At 55.3% G+C, this 14,388-nt stretch overlaps 1 protein-coding gene across 1 annotated transcript; it reads right to left on the bottom strand.

The window, feature by feature from the left end:
- Positions 1–1,638: 1,638 nt before the first annotated feature.
- On the bottom strand, positions 1,639–10,260 carry CCDC177 (coiled-coil domain containing 177). Its single transcript, XM_070065640.2, has 2 exons — positions 9,916–10,260; positions 1,639–9,037 (listed from the first exon to the last, which is right to left on the bottom strand). The coding sequence occupies exon 2, from the start codon at positions 9,007–9,009 to the stop codon at positions 6,913–6,915; it is 2,097 nt and encodes a 698-aa protein (XP_069921741.2). The 5' UTR covers positions 9,010–9,037; positions 9,916–10,260; the 3' UTR covers positions 1,639–6,912.
- Positions 10,261–14,388: the final 4,128 nt, after the last annotated feature.

Below are 14,388 nucleotides of genomic sequence, written 5' to 3' on the forward strand. Positions count from 1 at the left end.
AGTCTCTCCTACTTGGTTCTGCTAAAGTTGCTATCACAGAACTTGGAGTATCACCAGGACAAAAGCACACCATCATTTGCCCAAGAAAGACATATATTTTAAAGCATCTTGTCATTTTAGCCATCGTTTAGGAAATCTCAAAATAAAATTTCCAAAATTATCATCAGATGTCAGTTTTATTGCCAAACAAGGTAATTTGGTAAACAAGGCAATCCCACACCCATCCCAAATCCCAGGCTACTGTGTATTACTGGGGGACCACTAGTCCACAGCCACTTCCTTTGCAGTGGTTGGGGGGCTGCTGCCCCAGAAGGGGCACCATGTGGACCTGGTGTCCACCTGGCTGAAGCTCAACCTTCCTTTACTGCCCTCCCGAATCCAGAATCACAGCGCCCACCCGTTGAGCATCAGGGGCCTTCAACTGTGCTGCTTCGAAAGCATTTGCGTCTTTCACGGTCCTCTGCTCTGTTGTCTCCATGTTACAGACTCTTTGCTTTGAAGGTGTAACGACCACACCACACGGACTGCATTTTCTGGACTTTGGGTTTGTCAGTTACCCTGTTCCTCTGCTGTGTTCCCAGATGGCAACATTTTGGCATCCAAATTCCATTTTCCATTCAATCTCTCACCACACATGAGCGGACACTCCGGGAAGGGGACGTATGGTGGCAGCGTGAACACCTTTTGTGACTCACGAGGCCCAGTAATGGATCTGGGAAATACAGATACCAATTCACAGCCCAGAGCCTGGAGGCAGCCTTGGGTCTGGAGGTAGGTGGAAGCCATGAACGACCACCAAGAGGCAGCTCGATCTTTCCAGAGCTTACCCTTTCTTGGAAGGAAAAGATGGCTACAGATTCCCTTCCTCTGCAAGAACATGGAAGCGGGATGGGAGAGGTGTGTGTGTGTGTGTACATGTGTGCTCACATGTTGTGGACAGTCCCGTGAATCGTGCAAGTGTCTGACACAAAAGTGTGCCATCAAGACTGTTAGTCGGAGGAAGAAAGGTGAGAACATTCCAAGATGGCAGCTTGGAGCAGGTTTTCATGCTTACGTGGGACATGACTGTTTGAGAGTACTTCATAAAATGTGTGGAAAACGGAATTAGAAGGTAAATTTATTTTGGTGCAAAAATATTTGAAATCCATGTAATTTTAATGTAAAAAATAATATGCATTTCCATGGATTTTTGAAGACCCTTCATAGGCATGGATTTCAAAAATTTGTTGGCAACAAAATAAACGTATCTTTAAATGTTATTTCTCATGAACTTTTTAAAGTGACCTGATATGTGCTGAATTGCAAAGGAGCAACACTGCAAACGATGACATTTCCGCATGCCTCAGAAAGATGCCATCCCCCATCCCACACCCTAACCGCAGCTGTCAGTTCTACCCTCTGTTCCAGCCCTGACCCATCGAAGCTAGGGCATTAGTAGTGAAGCGGTGCTGGGAGGAGCTCCCTGTAGCCGAGGACACACCTGGGTCAGTGAGGTGCTGCCTTTTAAAAACACATCACCAAAGCTTGTGTTCAGCTCTGATAGATGTGCTACACCAAACACCCAAAGCCAAATATAGCACGTACTCATATAAAAATGTCCCTAAAACAGATTGTCAACTGCTGGGTCCCTGGAACCTCTTTTTTTTTTTTAAGAGAAAATTTTATTTACTTATTTTCATTGTATTTGAAAGGCAGAGAGACACTGGTTCACTCCAAACACCCACAATGCCAAGGCTGGACCAGGCCAAACCCAGGACCCTGGAACTCAATCTGGTTCTCCCACGTGGGTGTCAGGGATCCAAGTACTTGAGCCATCACCTGCTGCCTCCCAAGGTGGGCACGTAGCAGAGAGCTGGATCAGAAGTGTCAGAGCTAGGACTCGAACCAGGCACTCTGCTGCGGGATGTGGGTGTCTCAAGCGGGGTCTTAACTGCTGTGCCGAAGCCCCCCCCCCCCCCCGAGAGCCCCTTTCCAGGCCACCAGAAGCAATGCAAAGCTGCTTTTGTGTTCCTCTGCCAAGTGTTTCCAGGACACACAGGGTGCAGATATGATCACACAGTGGAGGAAAGGCAAGTCTACCCAGCAACTGCAAACACAAGGCTTAAAAGTGGGATATTCTGGCTTACTGAATTTTCTCATCAACTCAGTAATGACCAACGTTCTCTTCTTGTTGAGAGTGGGCATTTGGCACAGTGGTTAAGCTGCCTGGATCCCATGTCCAAGTGCCTGGGTTTGAGTCTGGACTCCACTTCCAATTCTAGTTCCTGCTAACGTGCACCCTGGGAAACAACAGGTAATGGCTCAAGTACCTGGATCTCTACCACCCATGTGGGAGACCCAGATTGAGTTCCAGGTTCCTGGCTTTGGCCTGGTTCAGCCGTGACTGTTGCGGGCATGTGGGAAATGAATCAGAAGATGGTGTGTGTGTGTGTGTGTGTGTGTGTGTGTGTCTGCCTTTCAAATAAATGAAAATGAAAAAAGAAACTTGAAATACTTGAACAAGGTTGACCTCATCTCAGCAAGAACAGCTGAAGGATGGAGCCAGTACCCTTCTGGGCAAACTGCTTGTACAAGGCCTGAGGCTCAGTTCTCTGGATCCACAATTACTATGCATGCTGCTTCTCTCAAGGGCATAACAGATAATGCCCTGCAAGGTGATTAATCTCTTTTTATTGTGATTTAGAGCGGATTAGGAGCATGACGTTACGAATTTGAACTGATTAATCAAGGCACCTCTGAAAGAGAGCAACAGGGACTTGGTGCTGGTTGACAGGTGCATGGTTGGTCCCCAAAAATGGAAAAGGCTTGAGGTTACCTCCCTGGGTGGCAAGGCAGGCAAGCCCAGTGGGGAAACAAAGATATCTGTTCATGATATCACGGCACTCATGATTCCGAGGGCCAATCAGCAAAGAGACTCAGTGTTTCAGCAGCAGCAAGAGCAGTGCCTGGAATACAGCAGGTGCTCAGTGAAAATCTGTTGACTGGCTGGAGGACTGTCTGCCTGATTTGTTCTATACAGATGGACTCTGGTCACCTGTCACATGCCCGTTATTTACCGCTCCCTCTACCTAGTATTAATGTGCTTTCCATGTGGGAGGTGCTAAGCCACAGGCTGCACGGGGACTCAATGGCAAGCAAGAGACAGCCCCTTTGTGCACCACCCTTCTGTTTTCAGCAGACTTTTTTCAAGGGGGCGGGGCAATGATGAATGGTGGCCTCTACAGAATGGACTGAACACAAATCGCATTCTCGTCGCTGTGGTTTGGATATTGCTTGTCCTCCAAAGGATCCCATCCGGGTCCCCAGTGAGGCAGGGGTGGGGTGTGGGACTGCAAAGCGATGGAGCCTAGTGGAAGGTCATTAGGTCCTGTGGGGATTCCACCCTCAGAAAAGAACTGATGCAGGTTTTGCACAGTGGGTTGCATCTTGAAGGAGTGGATTAATTCCCATGAAAACCAGCTGACATAAAGGAGGAAGACTGGCCCCTCCCCCTCTCCTGCTTCCTATCTCCTATTGCGACTTCTCTCTAGCACCCGTCACGTGATGCCATACGCCACGAGGCCCTCACCAGAGACGAGAAGATGCCAGTGCCATGTTCTTGGACCTCCAGAATGGTGAGCTAAATACACTTCTTTTCTTTACAAATTACTCAGCGGCCTGTATTTAGTTACAGCAACACAAAGTGGACTAAGACACTTGTCTAGCTTCAGCTTCTCACAGATTCTTCGTCTTCCCCACATCCTGGTTACTGCCCCCTATTGAAGGTTCAGTCTGTGCTTTCAAGATGAAATTTCCATCTCCCTGTCCAGATGTGGCCTGGGCATTGCTCACTGCCTGAACAGGATACTGGGCTAGTTTCATTGATGATTTCATCTGAAATGGTTTGTCTCGCTTGTTTCCTTGGTAACCAACCCAAGAAAAGCTTCTTCCAATCCATCCCCTTCCTCCTCTCTCCACTTCACATTCCCTCTTTTCTGAACAAGATGTTCCAAGATGGGAAATGTCGAAGACCTGTGGGCATCTCAAGGCTGCAACTTCGTGGGCACAAGGAAACGTCCAGCACGGTGCTTTCAGGCCAGTTCGGGGTGTTTGAATGTCACTCAGGGTCAACACTGCCCATCAGAATATACATCAGGAGCCGCTCTCCACTCGTCTGCCCTGGGCCCCACACAATGTTGTCTTGCTGCATTTAGGAATAAGAAACACCCACAAAGAGCCCAATGAAGATTCTGGAAAAAGCTCCTCTTTCGAAACACGAACTTCTCCTAGAATACAGAGTAGATGGGCCAGAATTTGGGGAAGCCATTCCTTCCTGTGCGGAGGTTTGGTTTCTGTATTTGCTTTCATTCTACGTGGTTATATGGATTTTTTTTATTTCAAAATCTTTGCCTTTGCATGGTGCTTCTGTCCAAGCACAAACCTCTAATTTGCTGACATTCAGGCTGGGCCTTTGCATCACACACAGCACTGTGATCTGCCATGTGCCTTTCAAGACCACCGTGTGCAAGGTCTTCCCCGGGCATTGCACTCTCTGGCCACAGCACAGTCATGTGACCCTCAGTACAGTCATGTGACCCTTCTGTTTACAGCAGTTGCACCTGCAGCTCCACAGCCATAGCACTGCATTCTGATTCATCCGCACAGCGCTTGTGTGCAGAGCAGGGCAGCAGTCACAATCCCCCCACCCTAGAGTCAGGGGGACCAAAGCCAGAGAGGTGATCCACCCAAAGTCACCCAGGGAGTCAGGAAACAAACTGGGCAAGGGCCACATAAGATCATCTGTGTACCTTCTGGTGTCTCATCCCAAAGACCAGATTGTCTCCTCACATGAGTGCACACGCTTTGGGAGTACGTGGTTTTGGGGTGGAACATTCTTGAAGTTTTCAGAAGCCCTACAGCAACTCAGGAACCACAAGGGAAGAACCAGAATCACATGAACCTTTCAGTTCAATGCCCCTGACTCACAAGCCACACAAGTTAGTACAGCTCACTGACAACCTGGTCACCAACAAGAAGAAATGTTAAGGGACAAGTTTACCATTCACTAAATAAGCCTTAGTACACGGCTCCTTTCCTAGATTCACAACATTTTCAGTGCAACAACTAACCCCTACTTCTTTCTACACAACACTTCCTATCCGTGTTTGGCATTCGAGGGGATGGGGTTGGGGGAGGAGATTGACAAGTGATGTGTGTGTGTGTATGTGTGTGTAATAACCAGCCATTGTAGGGAGAATTCTGCCTGGCAGAACACACATGAAACATGTCTAATGTAGCAATTCTCTACCCTGATTCCTTGTATTTTTCCTTTCTGGTATTTTTATTTCCTGATCCTAATTTATCATAAAAAGTGATGTTTTACTTCCGACCTTCTCTGGCAAACGCAGAGTTCACAGGTGGATAAGGCTGGGGGCCAATCTTGGCTTCATGGAAGGGAAGCACTCAGAAGGGTACAGTCGCCTGCTGACAACTGGCCATGGCCTCTTGGCCCTGGTATTGCAAGTATTCCCCCCCAGAGGCTAACTGACCATCTGGCCGTGATGCAACGCCAGGAACCCAAGCTCCCAGAAACCAGCTGGGCTCACAGCAGTCCTCCTGCCTCCCAACTCCAGGTCAAGAAAGGCACAAAGAAGACCAACAGAGAATACTGAGGCGGGGCTTTGGGTCCAGGAGACCTTGAGGTCCCGGGAGAGGAGTACTGATGGCCCCATCTGGTGGATGGGGATGAGGCACCAAGAGAGGGATTAAACACCTTTCGGTTACAGCTGAGAGGGTACCCGGAATTTCAGAGGGGGAAGGGCTACCCCACCAACCACAGCAAGCACAGGCCTCAGCAAAGAGGCAACTCCAGCTTCTGCGGCCATGGTCAAGCGGCCACAGGTACCCTTGTTGTCCTCAGGGCGCTTGGGACGATTCCTTCACAGAGGGCCCCCTGCACCCCAAGCTCTCCAGGGCCCACCCTTGAGTCTGCTTTCAGGGCCAGAGATGCCAGCTGGATCGGCCCTGGCAGGCACATAAGGTAGCTCTCCTTCTTAAGGCATGGCTGCCGTCTGTGAACAGTGGGCGTCTACTGGGAGCTGGGCGTCAGACGCCGCCTCCCCTGAACCCACCCTGCAAGGAAGTCTAATGGGGTGCGACGCTGCTGCCTAAGGACCCCACCTCCTCCAGGGGCTGGGCGCTTCCGTTAAAGCTAAACAGCATCACCAAACCAACCCACTTCCTGTGCCACTTGGGAGAATTAGGAAAGAGACAACAAAAAGACACAAAGGGGCCACTATCTGCAGATGATTGTCTAACTAGAAAACCTAGAGGACTAAGATGGAAACTTGCTCAGGTGGCCAAGTAAAAGGCAAGCGTACCCAACGCGCCACAGCTGCTTGGGTCACTTGGGTGCACCCTGTCACCTTCAAAGAGCTGTGCTTTTTTTTGGAGGTTGCCAAGTTTTGTGCAATTTGCCTTATTCTGAGATGTGGAGGTGAGCCAAGGAGACGCCCCCTCCGCTGCAGCAACCCAATGTTATCCCAGACATCAGCGTCCCAAAGGTGCCTGGAGCAACTAGTGCAGGAGGGGTGGGAGCCATCACCCCCACTCCCTCCGCCCCTCACCCCAGAACCTCTCTAGTCCAACCCTCAAGACACAAAGAGGAATTTGGCAAGGGCCGGTGTGGGAGCCACCAAGGGCAGGCATGGGCAAGGATTGTGCCATGTCATCTCCAAAGGAAATAAGTGTTTAAAAACAAAGGAGGGGCCGACTGACAGGTCCCACACATCCGTCCTCTCAATGCCTCAGCGTCAGCAGCCTAGTGAGGCCATAGTATTGTGCTCCAACTGGGGACTCCCACGGTTTGGTCAAAGCGGCCTCGGGAGGCCCTACCCTGCAGAGCGTGCCACCCTGGCCGGCGCAGGGCTGCAGTCACTTGCGATCCAGGCTGGCGTGGAGCTGGGCCTCCCGCACCATGCGGTCGAAGGAGCGCGTGTTGGTCTCCTCGCGAACCTTTTCGCGCACGTGGAAGGAGGCCCGCGCTGTGGAGCGGGCACTCTCCAGCGCGCTGCGCCGCTCCCTCGACAGCTGCTCGCTGCGCTCCAACTTGCGCCCGATGGCCTGGATCAGTTCCCGCCGGCGGCAGTCTTCGTCCCTCTCCACCTTCTTCTTGTTGGCGCGCTGGGTCCGCTCCTTCTCCAGCCGAGTCTGGACGGCGCGCCGCGCCTTCTGCTGCACCGCCTCCTCGGCTACCTGCGCCGCGTGCTGCAGCCGACGCTCCCCGGCCCGGGCCAACGCCTCCAAGTGCGCCTGGTGCTGCCGCTCTTGGCGCTCGGCCGCCTCCTTGGCCCGCCTCCCCTGCAGCTCCTCCCGCCGGGCCCGCTCCCGCAGCTCCCGGGTGCGCTGCTCCACCATCTGCTCGTAGTTCTCCTGCGCGCGGCCCAAGCTGGCCTCCAGGGAACTCCGCAGGCCCTCCTGCTCCTCGCGCTGCCGCCGAGCCCGCCCCTGCAGCAGCGCCTCGTGGCGCGCGCGCTCCGCCCGGCCGAGCTCCCGCTTCTCCCGCCGCAGCTGGCCCTCCTGCGTCTGCTTGGCGCGGGCGGCGCGCTGAGCGCGCTCCCTGCGCACCTGCTCGGCCCGCTCGCGCCCTTCCTGCAGGCCCTCCTCGCGCTGCTTCAGGTTCTGCTCCTGCTGCAGCTTGCGCAGCCGGTCCTCCCGCGCCGCGCGCTCCACCCGCTCCCGCCGCAGCAGGCCCTGGCGCTCGGCCAGCTCCCGCCGCCGCTCCTCGCTGCGCTCGCACTGCTGTTGCCGCTGCCGGGCCGCCTCGCGCTCCTCGCGGCCCCGGCGGCCTCGCCGCTCCTCCACCTGCGCGGCCCACGCGCGGCGGCCCTGCTCCAGCGCGCGCTGCTTCTCGCGCTCCTCGCGCTCCCTCCGCTGCTCGGCTCGCACGCGCTGCTGCTCCCACTGGCCGTGGGCCGCGGCGCGCTGCTCCAGCAGCAGGCGCTCCTCCTGGTGCCGCGCCAGCATGAGCGCCGCGATCTTCCGGTCACGCTCGGGCACCCCGCGTAGGCCGCGCTCGGCGCGCACTTGGCGCACGATGCGCTCCACGTGCTGCGCCGTCTGCGGCGAGTGGCTCAGGTCGCCGAGGCTGAAGCTGCGGCCGGTGATGGGAACTAAGGTCAAGGCGGTCGGGCGGCCCAGAGGGTTGGGGGCCGAGGCCGCCGACCCCGCCGGGTAGCTGTTCCGGGCCGAAGCCCGCGGCGGCCAGCGCAGCTCCCGCAGGCTCTCCCCGCTGTAGGACGACGACGACGCACCAGACTCGGAGCTGAGGGCGCCCTCCCGCCGGCGGGACAGCGAGTCCAGCGAGTGGCTCTTCCTACCTGTCCGAGAGCCCGCGGGCGGAGGTTGGGTCCGGGCTGGGGAGGGACTGGAGGAGGCCTTGCGGGCCGCGCGCGGTGCCGGCGAGGCCGGGAGGCTGGCGCTGCTGCAGCTGCTGCTGCTACCCGCACTCGGCGCCGGGGCTGCGGCCGCCGCGGGGCCCAACGGCGTGAAGAGGCGCCTCTTCTCCTCGCGCACGATGCGCTCGCGCTCCGCCCGGCACTGCTGCAGCTTGGCGCGCCGCTCCGCCTCGTACGCCTCGTACAGGCCGGTGGCCACCCGCATGGAGCGGCCCGGGGCCTCGCGCACCAGGTCGGCCAGGGCCCGCGGCAGCAGCTCCACGGGCTTGACGGCGCAGCGGGCGCAGGCCTCCAGAGAGCGCGGGCTGGTCAGCACGTAGCGGCTGCCCTCGGCCTCTGGGCAGTCGAAGTTGAAGAGGTCCAGGTGCAGGAGCGGCGACTGCTCCCGCCGCCCGCCTTCTGCTGCGCACGTGACCTCGGCCTTGCCGGGCGCCGCCGCGGACGCAGACGCAGAGGCGGCCTCGGGCTGCTGGGCGCCTTGGGCGTCCGGGGGCACGGACGCCGCGGCCGCGTCCCCTCCCGCCCCGCCGGGCTCCGCGCCTTCCTTCTCCTCCTCGGGCACCGGGTCCACCATGGCTGAGCCGCGTGCTTTGTCGGCGTCTCTGCGGGTGACAGGGAGGGAGTAGAGGAATACATCTGAGAGCTGTCGCCCCCTCCGCACCCACGGCCACCCCTCCCGATTTAATCCGTTTCCTGGATTAGGCTCAGAGGTCTGGTGGAACGTAAATCCTAAACCCGATGGCCTGGAAACCCAGGCCGGGCGGCCTGGGTGGGGGACGCGGGGGCTCGGAGCACAGCCTCAGCTTCCCCCGGCCCCGGCGTGCTGGGCGGAGGTCTGCGGCGATGCCCCCCACCCCTCCCCGCGGCGCCCGGCCCGCTGGATGCAGCCCCTTCATGCTGCAAGTTAAAATGGAAAGATCACGGTGCAGGCAGCGAGGGAGGCGCTGGAGGATTCCCGGGAGGATTAGCGTATTTGTTTGTAGCTTAGGCGGGCTGCCGGGCTGCAGTTTTGCAGGAACACACAAAAAAAGAGAAGAGGCCTGTGCATCCAAAAGTGCATTGCTGCGAGGACCCCGTTTACCAAGGGAAGAAGTTTAGGGTTGATTTCCCACTGCCAAAGGAGACCCATGGCTCAGGGCCCACGGATGATGGCAGGGCTGAAAGAAATCCCCAAGGACGTGCCGGGAGGGGTGGTGGATACTTGCTCCTGCCTCCCGGGCAGGGCTTGCTAGGAGCTCTGCCCGCCTCTTGTACCCCAACCCCCACCGGGTGCATGCGAGGGATGGAGAAGGTGCCTGCAGCCTTCCGAACGCACCCGATCTCCTCCGCAAGTCGGAAGGTACGACAGGGACCATCCACCCAGCCTAGGCTCGGACACTCGCCCCCAGATGCTCACCAGATACCTCCCAGCGCACCCCCAGCGGATGGGCTCTGGGAGCGCCAAGAGCCCGGCGCGCCCGTGCCCGCCGATCCGACTTACCCACGTCCCAGGCTCCGGCCCCGCGCCGCGGGCTTTTGTTCACAGCTCGCCGCTCTCCCCGGCGCCTCTTCAGTCCCCGCGCCGGCGGGGTCGGGTTACTGCCTGCTGCAGCCGCGAAAGGAGCCCCAGCTGCCGCCTCCGGCGTCTCTCCATGGGGTCCGCGAGCGGGGCGCGCACACCCGGGGCGCTACCTACTGCGGGAGGGGGAGTGCGACCGAGTCTCCCCAAAATAACGCGGCTCTGCGCGCTTCGCTCACACAGATTCTTTAAAAAGGAAGCCCCGTTTCCATCGCTGCTGCATCCATCGCCACCTCTATCACCGCCAAGGTACCGCAGGTCCTTTGCCTCCCCTGGCGCCTCCTGGTGGACAGTAAGGGATGTTGGTTCTGTTGGCTTGGAGGACCAAGAAATCAAATAAACATGTATGTACACATGTATTACAGTATACGTAATATTTATGTAGCCGGGATACTTGGGGAGGTATGCGATATCTGTGAACAACTCGTACCTGCGTGCTACACGCTTATGGAATTATATGTTCGTAGATACACATCCATCACCCAGGAACCGGGAGACCTGGAGCTGTTCACTGAGGAGAATGAAGGCATCTCTGCGCTTGTTTCTCAAGGAGACCCTGAGAAGCGGAGAAAAAAAAAGATGATAGCAAATAGCTGGGTAGAAATGCACCCGATACAAACTATGATTTTATCTTTTAAGAAAAACCAAGTGCACTCAGTGTGGGTTTGAGGCAGGCAAAAAGCTGGTAGCTGGTGTTTCATGCAACCTTGATTTCCTGGTTCCAGATAATAGAACTAAAGCCAGTTAGCGCCGGTGCCTGGGTTTTATTTTGAGGCAGCTCCTCCCCACCTCCTTTCCAGAGACAGATGGGAGAAATCCTCGAGGGAGGGACTGAGGGGGACATGGCATCGAGGAGCACAGTGGGCTGTGTGGTCACACGATGCTGACGTGCACAGCGAAGCAGGAAAGTGGCCCGATTTGCCTTGTGTTTTAGGAACAGAGAGGTGGAGGCTTCACAGGGCCAAGAGGAGGCTGGAAGTGCAGGTAGCAGGACGCTGCAGTCGCCCGGGGCAGGAAGGCTTGGGACACGAGCAGGAGTGGGTCTGAAGAGGAGGGGATATGGATTCCATAAACAGCAGAAGAGGCAATGCTCAAAGATAGCTTGGCTCTGGGGCGTGAAGAACAGCAGGGGTCCTGGGGACGACAGCTTGAGTTGGAGGTGCCGCTGCTCACCAGGGGGCTGGAGAGCTTGTGTCAGGAGCTAGAATCTGGGGTGTCATCACCATGTACAAGGGTCTTGATGGCCACAGCGCGAGATCAGCCAACAAGGGCAGGTGGAGCCACAGAGAGAGGCCAGCAAGGCATCTGGGGAGAGACAGATCAGGGAGAGGCAGGAGTGTGGTTTGTGCATTGCAGAGCACTTCGGAAGGAGGATATACCCCTAGCATCAAGGGCTGCAGAGGGCGGAAGGGATTTGCCCAGGGGTAAAACACGCTGAAACTGGAAGTTATCTGTGTTTGGTGACACTGACAAAAACGGTTTTGTATCCTACTGGGAGCCAACGTTCAGGAGATTGAGGTACAATGGGAGGTGACACAGGGAGAGTTACTGATTCTTTTTTTTTTTTTTTAGATTTATTTATGTATTTGAAAGAGTTACACACAGAGAAAAAGAGAGGCAGAAAGAGAGGTACTCCATCCGCTGGTTCACTCCCCAGCTGGCTGCAAGGACCAGAGCTGTGCCAATCCGAACCCAGAGCCAGGAGCTTCCTCCAGGTCTCCCACGCGGGCACAGGGGCAAGCACTTGGGCCATCTTCTACTGCCTTCCTAGGCCATAGCAGAGAACCGGATGGGAGGTGGAGCAGCTGGGACTCGAACTGGCATCCATGTGGAATGCCGGCAATGCAGCTGGCGGCTTCACCCGCTACACCCAAACGCTGGCCCCAGTTACTGATTCTTTTGACAGTTCAATGATAGTGTTAAAACCTCAAAAGGGGCCGGCGCCACGGCTCACTACGCTAATCCTCCACCTTGTGGCACCGGCACACCGGGTCTAGTCCCGGTCGGGGCACCAGATTCTGTCCCGGTTGCCCCTCTTCCAGGCCAGCTCTCTGCTGTGGCCAGGGAGTGCAGTGGAGGTGGCCAAGTACCTGGGCCCTGCACCCCGTGGGAGACCAGGATAAGTACCTGGCTCCTGCCATCAGATCAGCACGGTGCGCCGGCCATGGCGGCCATTGGAGGGTGAACCAACGGCAAAGGAAGACCTTTCTCTCTGTCTCTCACTCTGCCTGTCAAACAAACAAACAAACAAACAAAACCTCAAAAGGGTTTGGGATCTTGTTCTCACCTGCTCATGAGTTAGCCCACCACAGTTTCACTGGTACTGGAGGAGGATCTGAGACTCCTGGGTCAGAAACGAAAGACTTTGCTACTGGTAGCACAGCAGGAAGCAGAAGATCCTGTTTCTGTTAGCTCCCCTTGCTCCACAAGCATCGTGGAGAAGTCGCCGGGCTTCTGTCCCAGCTGCACAGCCCCAAGCTTGGTGACGGCCTGATCTTTTATGGGGAGCCACTAGCGCAGCTGCTCAACCTTTGCCCCAAAAGGAGACATTATCTTTATTACTCTGACCTGGAGGCAAACAGTATCTCTGCCAACTAGGGGTGCTTACTTTACAAACATCCCTGGAACAAACTCCTTCACAAGACACGCAGAAATGTTGGAAAAAATTGTTCTTAACAGGGGCCAGCACTGTAGCACAGCAGATGGAGCCGCCAACTATGACACCAGCAACCCATGTGAGCAGAGGTTCAAGTCCCTGCTGCTCCATTTCTGATCCAGCTGCCTGGTAATGCACCGGGAAGGCAGCAGAAGATGTCCAAGTGTTTGGGCCCTGCCACACACATAGAAGACACAGATGGAGTTCTGGGCTCCTGGTTTTAGCCTGGCCCAGCCCTAGTCATTGTGGCCATTTGGGGAGTGAAATAGAGGATGGAAGATCTCTTTCTCTGTGTCTCTCTGTCTTTGTTTCTCTCTCTCTCTCTCTCTCTCTCTCTCTCTCTTTCTGTATGTGTTTATGTGTGTGTGAACTCAGCCTTTCAAATAAATAAAATAAATCTTTTTTTTTTAAAAAAAAAGCTGTGATTGGTCACATGACTAGCAAGTAGTGGGACTGGGATTTGGATGTGGTGCTGTCTAATCCCGAAGTGAATGCCATGTTTTGTATTTCCACACCACCCTGAGCTTATGCAAAGATGTGGATCCAGAGAAAGAGATGAGCAGGTGGCAAGCCCACCTCTCCAAACAGAATCCCTTTACACGGAAGCCCCTTAACTGCCTCCTCGATCGGTTGATCACATCCATGGAACAGCTATGTAAACGTAATCTTTGTCCCCCAGCACTCCTATTTGTTCATTGGGTAGGAAGTCCTACCTTCCAGGGTTGTTGTCACAGTGCAAAGACCATTTGTAAAGAAACTAAACCAGCACACTGTCAATGCTTGGGGATAAAATTGCGACCATTTACTTTGCTAATCCTGATCTTGCAGATGTGGTCAGAACCCACAGGGAAACATCTGTAGTGTGTGTAACTTCTTAACACGATGCCCAACAAATGTCCCACCCTTGATTGGGGAACATCCCACCACCCAGCAAGGTCATGGCAGGAGAGGCATCTGGAGGGGGCCTGGAAATAGGGCTCCACTTGGGGAGCTGACTTAGCAGTCAGTGGGGTGCCACCCAGCGGTCAGAGCTCTCACCTCCCATCTCCAAGTGCCTGGGCCATTTCAGGAGGTGCGTTCACACAGGTGCGTGCTGATTTCCTTCAGCATGGGCACCCCAGGCTGCTGAAGGTCAGGGTGTTACATCCGATTTCCTTACGACAGCCAGAAAAGGAAGCAGCACAGTTTCAGAACACGCCGCTGCCTCCCGGGGTCAGGGAATGGACGTGATGGGGAGCAATGCAGCCAGACTGAGAGTTCAGATTCCACGTCCACCCAAGTGTCTCACTCTCTCTGAGACTCAACTCCCTGTGTTTATTTTTATTTGTTTATTGTTTTTAAAAATTTTTTATTTGAAAGGCAGAGTTACAGAGAGAGAGGGCGGAGGAGAGACAGAGAGATCTTCCATCTGCTGGTTCACTACCCAAATGGCCACAGCTGGCTGAAGCCAGGAGCTGGAACTCTATCTGTGTCTTCTACGTGGGTGGCAGGGGCCCAAGCATTAGGGCCATGGTGTGCTGCCTTCCAGACACATTACAGAGAGCTGGATCAGAAGCGGAGCAGCCGGAACTCAAACCAGTGCTCATATGGGATGCCATTGTCACAGGCAATGGTCTAACCTGCTACACACAATGCTGGCCACTAACTTCTATTCTGTAAAAGAAGAAGGTGTGACAGAGACTATACAATTCTTACAGATAATAATTTATTAGGGACATTGTCAGAACATTTAATATAAG

This window comes from Oryctolagus cuniculus, chromosome 20 (assembly GCF_051225735.1).
Source record: "Oryctolagus cuniculus isolate XC-2025 breed Fujian yellow rabbit chromosome 20, ASM5122573v1, whole genome shotgun sequence".
NCBI lineage: Eukaryota > Metazoa > Chordata > Mammalia > Lagomorpha > Leporidae > Oryctolagus > Oryctolagus cuniculus.

Coding starts and splice junctions, on each gene's coding strand:
- CCDC177 (XM_070065640.2), bottom strand. CDS start 9,009: ATGGTGGACCCGGTGCCCGAGGAGGAGAAGGAAGGCGCGGAGCCCGGC.